General features: G+C 36.2%; 1 protein-coding gene across 1 annotated transcript; it reads right to left on the bottom strand.

The window, feature by feature from the left end:
• Positions 1 to 4685: 4685 nt before the first annotated feature.
• Positions 4686 to 9688, bottom strand: LOC113704790 (uncharacterized). The gene is made up of 7 exons (XM_027226662.2): positions 9352 to 9688; positions 8689 to 9207; positions 7537 to 8138; positions 7227 to 7383; positions 6245 to 7136; positions 5462 to 6109; positions 4686 to 5376 (listed from the first exon to the last, which is right to left on the bottom strand). The coding sequence occupies exons 1-7, from the start codon at positions 9686 to 9688 to the stop codon at positions 4686 to 4688; spliced, it is 3846 nt and encodes a 1281-aa protein (XP_027082463.2).
• Positions 9689 to 12153: the final 2465 nt, after the last annotated feature.

Genomic DNA, 12153 nt, shown 5'->3' with positions numbered 1-12153 from the left:
TTTTAACAATGTTGTGTTCACAAAAAGCATCCCATCCTTGTGCGAATGTATGATCCGTGACTGTGATAGGCCGTTGCCGCAGTCCAAACCTCAGAATAATTCTACTGCAGTGGTGCTGATGAAGTAATGATTCAAACTGGGCAGGTAATACCTTGAAAAATGAAGAAGGAAAATATTGTCAAAGAATACCGTGTTATTTAACTCTAAATGCTGCAATGTAGGTGAACGAGCTAAAAGTTAACATGTCCTCTGTGGATGCATTTGAGTAGAAAATAGCAAGGTGATAAGCAGCTATTTGTCGGTTGAAAATTTGTTGGAGATGTTAAGATTGTTTCTGCCATGGAATTATCAGGATGAAAGCTGTAAAATTGGAAAATCAGAAAAGTGGTCTATTAATAGAAAATGCAAGTACAAGACTACATCATGTGATAAGGATTAGAAATACATTGTAGAGCAACTCACCTGCTGACAAGTTCTTATGCAGAAAAAGCGGTAGTGCAAATGTATGGTTAAGAGTTGTTATGGATGAGTTTGTAAACGGTAAAGAGCATATATATAAAGAAAAGATCAATGTAAAAAGAATATATTTTTCATTGCTGTTAACGCTAAGTGTGAGCTTTTTCCTACCACAATTGAAAACATTTATTAGTTGCAAAGGAAGGTAAGGAACAATGAATAGAAAAGACAATTCAATGTGAAACATTAAGCGTGAGCTGTCAACCGACTGCATGTAAAGTAATGCATTTGTAGTGCTTTAATGGCCTGAAGGCAAGATCATAATTTACCTTGTACTTGCGATGTTTAGTGTAGTAGGTAGGCTGACATATAAGTAGCAGGACCTGAATATATAAGTTTTATTTGTAAAAAATGCTGCCATTCGTAATAAATGAATAAGTGTGTATACAAAGTTGGAGGTTCCAAATGGATAATAATAATTGTATTGCAGAAAATATAAAGAAACGGAAATGAATCCCAAGTTATATAGATTATAAAGCTGCTAGTTCTGCAAAAAGGGAGTTCATCGTCAGGGATTCAAAGATATCTGTGAAAATCCTCATGCTGTTCAAGATGGAGGATTTCAGTTAATCTTTGAAAGCCTGGCAAGAACTTTGATACAGGTGCCATTATCAAAGTTCAATAATCATGACAAAAGCTGTTTAGCAGATAACCACGTACAAAAGTGAGGAAATTGTGAACATATGAGTAGCATTTCCAAAAGCCATAAACAATCTGCCTAAGTATAGAAGTGCAGATGACAGAACCCAAAAAATATTAATGTTTGAGCAGTCCAAAAGGAAATGAGGGCAATTCAGCCTAATTTTGCTTTCTTTTTGGAGTTGGCATCTGAACTTTCAAAGTCATTGATGTCGACAGTTTCTGCTTCATCAAACTTTTGACAGAGTCGAAGGCGAACTTTTGAGCCAGAACCACCATCTCCTGTAAGCACAAGGAGTAGTTAAGTTAACAGTTCATTTAAAGAAAAAATGGTTATGTGTCACAACTCCAGATATATGTATCAACCTATCATCAGCAATTGCTCATTTTCAGTTTGCTGGTGAGCTGAAAGCGAGACAGATTCTGGTTCACCTGTCAACTGAGCACGACCAAATTCTGGTTCGAGTTCAGAGCAATATAAAATCGTATAATGTTGTCTAGCATCAGCGAGCTGTGTTTGGACTGGTTTAATGTGAACCAGAAATGTCTTTGTTTTAATCTGAGCATAAACAAACTCAAGCGGCAGTTCAAGATTCTGCAATAAGTACAGAAGATATAAGGGTGACAAGTAAATAGCGCACCGAATATTAAATTTGAGCAGTTAAAATAACCTGATTAAAATGATCAATTGCTTCAAGGGCAGTAAAGGTGAGAATATTTTCTGCTAGATCTCCAAAGATAGAAGCAGGTATAACTCCACTGTCATCGCTCAAATCAACGTCAAAACGGTACCTAAAACATAAGTATACAAGTGCTTAGGCGATACACTGTATAACATTAACATTAAGAGGAACTCTTTGCATCTAAATTTAAGTTAATGATGTAGTAATATAGGACCTAGGCATAGCAGGGCTCTTCTCTTTGCATGAGTTACAAGTAAACTCAATTCCATAGTCTGCTGCAGTAGCTCGGTAACACTTTGCACAGCTCATATACCAATATTTCTGGAAGATGTGTTCAAAAGAGAGCTTTGCCTTGACCCAGGCAGTCTAAAAGATAGACAAATATCAGACGAAAGGCTAAATAGATATGAAACTATAAAATTACATAACACTTTATTATTTGATCACCTTCTGTGATGGGATAACATTGCAAATTAGAGTAGTTTTCTGATCTGTTTTTAAAGAAAGCACAGGATTGTATTTAATATAACTCTTTGCATCAATGATTTCTGCAATTAACTTGGTATTTCTCATTGCCCTACAAAAAAAAGATCATGTAAGGAAAATATTAGGAAAAAATGATACAGCTGATACTATGCTGCATATAAACATGTTAGCTCAAGTCACTGCACCAATTCTTGAGCTGTCTTGCTTCCTGTATAGATGGATCAACAAGGAGTGCAGAATCGAACCAAGTAGAGAGAGCAACACCTAAAGAATAAACAATAGAATGAATATTGAATTATGATTAAGAAGCTTGACATACAAATAAAGGTCATAATACAAAAAAAAAATAGTAGTTTAACAGACCATTATAGTTGCTAACTTTCAGCCTTCGACCAATGATAACGGGCTAGCTTTGCATGTTATTCAACAAAACTTAACCTTCATTGTTCAGAAAATCATCCCATAAAGAAAGCAGGACAGTTTGGGACCTAACATTGACATAAAAGTCAAGATGGGAATGATTTAAAGCTATAGGAAAAACGAGACAAGGTCAGTAAAAAGGTGTGTAGTATGATAAAAAGACAATTCGCACTCTTCATTAAGGAGGACAAACTTTTGAACATTTGACTGTTTGGAGTTTTTAGTGATCATTTTTTTGGTCAATGAACTGATCACCACTCCGAGTACATCTGCAAAGGGAAAGAAGGCGGGCTGAGAATATTTTCAATTTGTAATAAAAACATGAATGATAGACTATTTGCATACTCACCGACGGACTTGCTTCTATCATCCATGTATTCAGCTAAATCAACAAACTCAGTGAAACTAAATTTAACAGGCATAATGTCTTCATTGCCATTAACTTCTTCAATGACAGTTTTGGAAGTGATCACCTATTGTTTGGTTAATCCAAAACTTTGAAACTTTGGTGGAATAGTCCTGACATCAGCATTTGAAATCTTATATTTTTATAAACTTGCAGCATAGGACTCATTCTCGGAATATCAGCATTGTAGATTATCCCTTCAACTTTAGAGCTCTATCAGGAAACAAAAAAATTACACATAACAAATACAATTAACAAACAAATAAAAGATCAAATAATTGATGGTCGTTTCAGGTTCTAAATGCAACCTCTGAATCATAGAAGACAAACTTTTGCTTCTTGGTTGGTGTTCCCATAGAATCTGTCACCTGTTGTTTCTCCTAAACTGTTATGATACAAGACCAATTTTTCATATCAGGCATGATGTCCCCAATCGGCAAGAGGTTAGACATTCCTGTAAAAAATGGGAAAAGGATCATAATGGACAGGTTTAGGTATAGATATGACCTTAACAGTAAGTAAACACAGCTATAAACTGGTACAAGTATACCTGAATATAAGAACATTCTACTGCTGGCTCAATTCAAAAATTTCATTGAACACAACATTTCTAGTTTTGCAATCTATTTTTATACCATCAAAAGTTCCTGGTACAATAAGTATTTTCAGCTCAGTTGAAGCTCTAGCTCTGGACAAGGCTACATATAGCTATCCATGAGAAATGACAGGCTCTCGCAAGTAAATCCCAACATAATCAAGAGTCTGTCCTTGAGATTTATTAATGGTCAACGCAAACAAAGGCGGACAGGAAACTGAGTTCTTATGAATGCAATGAAATTCTTTTGGTTGTTAGAAGTTTGTAAGGGTATCTTTGGAATGAGAACTCTCTTTCCTCTATGCTGGCCGAAGACAATTTCAGCAGAGATAATATGCCGGCCAAGCTCTCTACATATAAGCCTTGTGCCATTGCATAGCCCTTCAACAGGATTTAGATTCCTTATTAGTATAATCGGGCAGTTTTCTTTTAACATTAACCTGTGAGGAGGAAGACCTTTTGGATTCTGAGAATTAAGGAAATCCTCGTAATCACCCTGGTGCCGCTGATCAATAGCTTTGTCAGAACTAATGTAAGTGTAAAGCTCTCCAGGAAACCTTCTAATCATTATATCATTCAACTCATCAACCGAGTTATTTTTAAGGGTAAGAATACATCTATTAATCATGCTATATGGATCCTGAGAATAGAGAGTTAAATCTGGAAATACAGAGTGTAGCAACCTGTTAATAAAGAAGTTAAATTAGAAGTTGTATACACTAAAGAACAGATGGATAAAACAGGCCAATATTAAGTCATTTAACCTGTTTAAGGATTCTTCTTTATCGTAATAAGGAATGACTAAATCTCTGGACAAAGTTATTTCGTTGTTCAAGTCCATAGGCTCGCGCCCTTCACCAACTCTTAATAGGAATTCAGAAAATTGAGGATCTAATATAACTCGCATGTTTTCTGTTAACTTCAGTTTATGAAGCTTATATCACAATGGAGAATTGAGAAAGCAAGACTGCAAAAGGACCTCCTTTGTTGCTTGTTCAATAACAGGTAGTGTTTGCCGAAAATCCCCACCAAATACAATAACTTTACCTCCAAAAGGCAGTTCAGATTCCATTATGTCTCTAAGCAAATCATCAAATGCCTCAATAGTTTCTCGTTTAGCCATGGAAGCTTCATCCCACAAGATCAGTTTAGACTCCGAAAACAGCTTTGCAACACTGCCTTGCTTGCTAAGCTGACAAGTTCTGTTCTTTGAGAAATCAAGAGGTATCTTGAACCTTGAGTGTGCAGTTCTTCCTCCAGGAAGGATAGACGCTGCAATTCCAGAGGTTGCTACTGCAATGGCTATATAACCTTGCGATTTCAAAGTAGCAAGCAGCGACCGGTATAAAAATGTTTTACCGGTACCTCCAGGACCATCAATAAAAAAAGAATGTCTTTGGGAAGCAAAGCATGCTTTTAGGATCTTGTTATAAGCATACTTTTGCTGGGAATTTAATTTTAAAGACATTAGCAGATTTTCCGGTGGTATGTCTATATTTCTTTCAGCCTCTATCTTTTTTGTTAGGTGAACTTGATCCACACTAACAAGGTCATCTAATGGTAACTGATACGCCGCAATGCTTGTACCCATCTGCTTAAGAGATTTGTTAATATCAGCAAGAACTAATCCCCTAATTTCAGCAGAAGAGTGGTCATGAGATTGTTTGTGCCAGAGATAATCCCTAGAAAAGTCCAATTCAAATTTTTTTCCACAACATCGTGGGACCAGTTGGAGAACAATAGACCAGAAGAGTAGCAAATAATAATCTGAGCGAAGATGGCATTTGAAATGCAGCGGCTTCCTCAAGTGTTTCTTCTATATACGTATCAGATTGCAACAACCCAAGCGCTAAAGCAGCCTCTCTAAATGAGTTCATTTTTTTATCATGAACAGTCAAGAGATCTTCAAATGATATCGGTCCAGGAATATGATTTAAGAGAAGCCTTAGATAGTACCTCTCTCCTTCTCTTGGATTAACACTGACAAGTCTACCTATCACCTTTCGACGCTTCCTTTCCGTCCAGTGTTTATACTTGGAAGACCAAACGAAATGCTGAGGGAAATCTTTATAAAAGCATTTAAGGTTTTCAGCGGTTGCATTGGTTGTATTCATCTTGAAAAACTCAATTAGCATGGTCTTAAAAAAATCAACTTTTGCTAACAATTGCAGCAAATCTGAGTTTTTCGGAAAAGAAACAAGCTGCTGATTTGGAAGGTGAATCTGGAGAGTATAAATAGATGGGGTCATCTCATTTAAACGGAACTCATATATACGCCAAAACGCTTCCGGAGGTGAAATGTATCTACCTTTTTGGAACTCTTTAATCTCGTCAGTATCAGTAGCACTATCATCTGTCATAATCCTAAAGGAGACCAGATCATGTCCCTTGAACACATACTTATACAGGTACTTGACCAGTTTAATGGTAGAAAAAATCTCCACGTTCATGTAGTAATCGAACAAAGCAAGAAGATAGGGGTTGTAAGGCACAACCTACCTATTATCAAGGGTGAATCTGCGAACTTTCACTTTCTTGCCACCATCCCTCCTTCTATAATATGGGTAACTATCTTCACCATGGATTGTATGAGGGCAAAAAATTTTTGGATAGTGATTCTTACAGGAACCGTCTTTCATACAGGGACAACTTTTATTCATGTCTCCACAAGGACCATGGATCATATGCTTTACAACAAGAGAATAGAGGTGAGGATACTGAAGGCGATCAGGTAATTCAGCGCAGACTATCTTGTCGTATGACTCTGGATTGAGCAACTTAAATTGAGGCTTTAAAATGAGTAACAAATGAGCATGTGAAAATCCCCGTTTTTGAAACTCAATGACATAGACGCATGCTGCTACCTCACCAAAAATCTGCCTATTCAAGAGTTCATGTTTAAGCATTTCAAATTTAGCTCTAAGAACTCTAGCTAAAAAATCAGGCCTATCCTGCGGCTTCTCATGATACTTCAAATTGCACTGAATTTCTTTCCATGCCGGATTATAGGTCATGGTAAGAAAAATGTCTGATTTTTCGTATTTTTGTACAAGTGCCATTGCATCAAGATAGCGATGCCTCATGTCTCTGGAACCACCTATAAAGGAAGCAGGCAGCACTATCCTACGACCAACTTTAGAACCTTCAGTTTTGCCTAGAGAGACACTATCCAATACCCCTTGAAGAATTTCTGATCTGACAACATTTTGTAGGTGTCTATGAAAGTCCAGCTTAGAAATTTCTATCTTCACATAGGAATCAATTAAAAATTGTTGTAGAAGTCTAAGACAGTGCAGCAACATCGACTCATCGCTGTCTCTTATTTGAAACCTATAACAATAACATTTTCTAACTGATACAGTGTCCTCTTCGTTCTTTCCATGTTCAACGGCTATAAAGAAGAAGTAAGAAATGTCAAACTAATGATGAAAAGTTTATGATGCTCACCCTAACAGTCTCAAATAGCAAGAAATACACTTGCCTCTGTGTTCCAAATCGAGTAAATATGAAGGGTTATTAACAGAGAAAGGATCAATATTTAAATCATCCTCACAAGAATCTGCCTTTCTCTTCCTCTTGCAACATTTTTTAACACCATGGTGCCATCCACATTCACCTTGAGGAAAGAGAATAGGGTACTGCAAAGGATCATAGCAGCCATAGTAATGCTCAATCCTATGACTGGTATTAGAGTGGGTATAAACTTGAATATGAATATTTCTATCTTTCGATTCATCGTCATCCTCAGTCCATATGGCAACAACTTAAGAGGCCGTAGGCAGATTATAGACACGCTGGTCCAAACCGGGATGACAATTCAAAACAATTTTATAGGTGTCAATGTTTGGGACATGTCTGAGATTCTTAAAGAATTTTGCATAAGGATTGTTTGAAAGGATGCACATAAGTAATCTTAAAGTGCTTTCACGCAACTTATCAGAACTTCCAATCCTCTTTGCTAATTCTTCTTCAGAATCAAAAAAGTAAAACTGAATTTCAGAAGGTTTTTCGTATGACTGCATCAAACTATTAAGGAAATGGTAGACCTGACCTTGAACACGGAAAGTATAAACACCTTTCGTGTTCTTGGTCAGTTCTGGATCATATTTTGCAGCAAAGGATGTGAATCTCCAGTTGTTATTATAGGTCCAAACATTATTTTTGAAATGAGCACTTTCTTCATTATTTTCGATAAATAGGCGCTTAAGATCATAAAACATCGATGGAGCCACGATAGAAATATCTCCTCCAGAGCAGCAAAAGTTAGGAGGTTCTAAATGGAACCTCTTGGCTCCACAGTGCTCATAATCAGCAGCATCTGGAAGAGTTAAAGCTTCGTGTGGGATTTCATTGATCGGAAAAATTCGTCGCTGTCTCCCTCTTTTAGGTGCAACTGCATTTATTTTGAAACTATAGCTGAGAAACGAGCTAAGTTGTGCCTCTATTAGGCTAATTAGCAATGGCATCTAAAATACCTGAAATAGTTATTGAAGAATAAAATGCCAACCCGGAGTTTGCTTCCTCACACGGCGATGAGAACAGTGGTTTCGGGGCGAAGGTTGCACTTTACATAAGAAACCAGAAGAGTGGGAAATTGTTGTTGCTTTCCTCACAGAATCAATTTTTTCTAATAGAATGGGTAGATTGTCTCTCTTGAACAGAGGTGGTTTCTGCAACCGTATTAAGAAATAAGCTAACCAAAAGGGGCTAATGTTATTTCAGCGAACACAATCAGTATGTGGAGGGAATTAAAGAATACTCAACAGGGTTGTGTTGAGCATAGCTGCTGTTTAAAAAATATACCTTGAGAAGCAGAAGTTGTTTCACAAGTGTGGTTCTCAGAAGGTGGCATATTTTTTCCAAAATGAAATATTTGGTGCCTACCAGTGAAGAGAGATTGCAGTTGACCAGATTTCATATGAACTTTGGGCAAAGAAGAGTACTCGCAACATTTTCAAAAAGCTCAGGAGCAAGTAGAGGATCTTTGCCTATGCAAGAAGGTTGCAGGATGCTCTCAGAAAGTCGAGAAGAGCTGTTGGGCCTGTCAACCGACATCACACGAAAAGAGCAAGCAAATCCAATTATAGAATTTTGCTCATTAAAAGATGCATCCTTTTGTTGTGGAAATTGACCTGTCTTACTTGTAGTTGTGAGAGGATAAAGCTCTTCAGAGTTCACAAAAACATGGGCTGAAGAACAATACTCAACTGGATTTTCAAAAAGATTGTTCGTAAGCAAATACTCTTTGTCAAAGTTGAGAGCTTGGACGACGCTATCAAAACGATTAAAGCAATCGCCTAGTCGATCATGCAGTGCTACAAGTATAGAGTTCCTAATTTTTCTCCTAGGTAGGCAGAAATCAGGCTCAATAGTGGAAGATGGAAGGTTCAAATTTTTCCTTTTTTTTGGAAGAAATTTTCCCTTGCAGCTTCTAAGATCAGCCCTAGCAGTAAGTGGAAGCTCTGCAGATTGCAAATGAAGATGCATTCATTTACAAAGAATTGAAATGTAGAATCAGCAACCAGCAGGTAGGGGAGCGAAGGCGGTCTAAAAACCTAGAACTGGACAAGAAGAAAGCAGCAAAAGAAGGACATTGCCAACTATACCTGCAAAAATACTTGCATTTGGCATGTCATTTGCTGTCTCAGAAGAGGGTGCAGAATGAACGTGAGGAACAAAAAGAGCAAAATCGCGAGAGGACATATATTGTAATGCCTCAGTAATGACATCGGCACTGCCATGACCTCTCTTCAAGGCTTCGCTTCCTAACTTTTCACTATACATAGAAGAGTGATTCGCACCATCAAGTTTTTCATGATGTGAATCAGGGAAAGAAACACCCGATTCCATATAACCAAGTGGAACTTTACGAATACGTGGGAGTAAATACGCATTCTTTTTCTTGGCAGCTCTATTTTCTTTTCGACGTTGCAGGAGTTCCATTTTTTTTAAGGTGGCATTTCTGCATACTTTTTGCGGTGAGTAGCATTTCTATCCATTTGTTTTTTACTAAGAGCGCAAAATGTCGAAGGACTATATAAAGAAAGGAATATCTAACTTAGCAAAAAAGAATGTAAATCAAAAATTGGCAGAAAACAAAGCAGGCAAAAAACAAACGAACAACAAGGAGGTAAAGGAGTTCATAGCCGACAGCTGAGCAAAGAACAAATGTGTACATAAAAAATAATCAGGCATGTAAATATAGCACCAAAAACAATAGAATAACTCATATATGCAAGTATAAGGATCATAAAAGATAAAGAAAGGCAAAAAGTCCCAAACTAAAAAAAGGTAAAACTGGAGCAGGCCGTAAGTACTGATGCATCAGAAAATGCATGCCAAAGATGCACAAATTAAGGATAAAATATAGAGAAAAGAGCAAAAGAAGAATAAAATCAGAATAACTAACCTGTGAACACGAAGAAGCTCAACACCGCAGAAGTGAATAACAGCAAAAACTATCAAAGAAATCACAATCATGTAAGAGGTAATAAGAAAAGGTGAAAAAAAAAGGGAGAGAAAAAGAGAAGCTAATTTGGTGATAATAATTTAGAAGGGGCAAACAAAAAAGTAAAAACGGTCGAACCAGTGCATTAGAAAATAGGGAAGCAAAGAAGAAATAACAAACAAAGCAGCATGATAGCAATTCTGAAATATCCGAACAACTAAAGAACAACAAATGAAAGCAAACTACAAAACCAATATGCTCACCAGGAAGCAAAAACGACAGCACCAGTGCAAATTAAAACCACACTAATAAATTAGGGAAAACAAAGGTTCAAAATAGCCAAAGAAAACGAAGAACAATGCGTATGAGGTAGTTCTCTTTTTTGTCTAACAAAGAAACAAGAGCAATACAATAGGGAAAAGAATGCAGTAGATGCACAATTACCACTGTTCATGATGATGCTCAGTAGAAAATTCGCTGCGGAAGACCAGAGAAACTCTGTAACCATTGTGCAAATGCAAAACACTAAACAATGTCAATCAACGGCATCAAAAGGAAGCTGATGGTCGACAATGGTGAAAAGTAACGATTTTTTGCAGATTTACAGATATAACCTCAAGTAAAGGGAAAAAGGCTGCAAGGCCTATTGAGTGGAAGCGTAAATGTAGCCACAAGAGATGGGTAATATAGTGAAATAAGATAGGCACTAATTAGCTCCAGTACAGTCACTTGTCAGCAAGAACAGGCTGGTGACAAGTGATGCCTAATGAGGAAGTCGAGAAAGCAGGCTTTGGAACTAAACAAACAAAATGCAGGCTTGTTTGTAAAAATCAGTCAATCACATTAGCAATAAGAAGTTTGGTTACGACAGGAAAAGTAATGAAAGAAAAGAATAAGGCAAGCATATTTCTTGGCTAATAACTACATAGAAATGGTAATTAAATGCAATTTTTTGGGTAACAAAAAGTATTAATAATCATAAAAGCTAGTAATTAAATGTTATTTATCTGGCAATAAAAGTGCAAAATTAGAACCGAATTAATAAAAAAGTAATTGAAAAAGCTGATAGTTAAACATCATTTGTTGGGCAACCCAAAACAAAAGAAGACATTTTCTTAATAAAATTTGAAAAAAAGGTAAATAGATGCGATTTTTTTTACAAGGACCAAAAAAAATTTTGCTAATAATTGCAAAAAAGTTATGAATTAAATGCGATGTGCTGGGTAAAAAAAAATGACAGTAAAAAAAATGGTATTATTTATTAGTTATTAACAATTTATTGTAAAAAATTGGTAATTAAATGTGATTTATTTGGTAAAAAAAAGGAACCCAAATAAAAATAGGTAAACAAATAATTATAACAATTAATAGTAGGGAATCGATAATTAAACATGGTGTGTGGCGTGACCAAATAATAAATGACACTAATAGAAGGGCACCACATTGTCGATTGTTTACGTAGAATCAACACCAAATAAAGATTGTCATGAAAATTTGATAATAATAGTTCAATGACTTCCCCTCTCATTCCAAAATAAATAAATAAATAAAGAGATCGTTGGAAAAAAATCAAATAAAGAGTATTTTTTTCACAACTGGAGCATAACAAAAGCAATTACAAAAAAATGATAGTATATAATAATTAGTATAGTTGAAGCATAACATAAGCAATTATCACAATAAAAATTAATAATTAATAATTGTGATTTATCTGGAAACCAAAAGAAAGCACTGATAATTGTAAAGAATTGGGATACCAATTTTTTTGGCAACACAATTTATTGTTGGGAAAGGGCAAAAAAAGGGCCAAATTTTAGCACAATCTCACATGTAATATGTTAACAAGCACTTCCAATCCAATAAAAAGCTGGGAAAAGAAAAAAAATTCAAAGGCAGGCGGGACCAGATTTTAGTGGAAGAATCCAGGCAAACAAAGACACCAGAGAATTGCTAGCTAGAC

The sequence above is a fragment of the Coffea arabica genome, chromosome 8e (assembly GCF_036785885.1).
Source record: "Coffea arabica cultivar ET-39 chromosome 8e, Coffea Arabica ET-39 HiFi, whole genome shotgun sequence".
In the NCBI taxonomy this organism is placed as follows: Eukaryota; Viridiplantae; Streptophyta; class Magnoliopsida; order Gentianales; family Rubiaceae; genus Coffea; species Coffea arabica.
This window is presented reverse-complemented; position numbering and strand designations above follow the sequence as displayed.

Excerpts from the sequence above, each read along its gene's own strand:
- LOC113704790 (XM_027226662.2), bottom strand. The coding sequence starts at position 9,688 with ATGGAACTCCTGCAACGTCGAAAAGAAAATAGAGCTGCCAAGAAAAAG. Across the intron at positions 8,139-8,688 it reads GCTTTTTGAAAATGTTGCGA|TTGCACCTAAAAGAGGGAGA; the intron begins GTACTCTTCTTT and ends AAATAAATGCAG. Across the intron at positions 7,137-7,226 it reads ACTCGATTTGGAACACAGAG|CCGTTGAACATGGAAAGAAC; the intron begins GCAAGTGTATTT and ends TCTTCTTTATAG.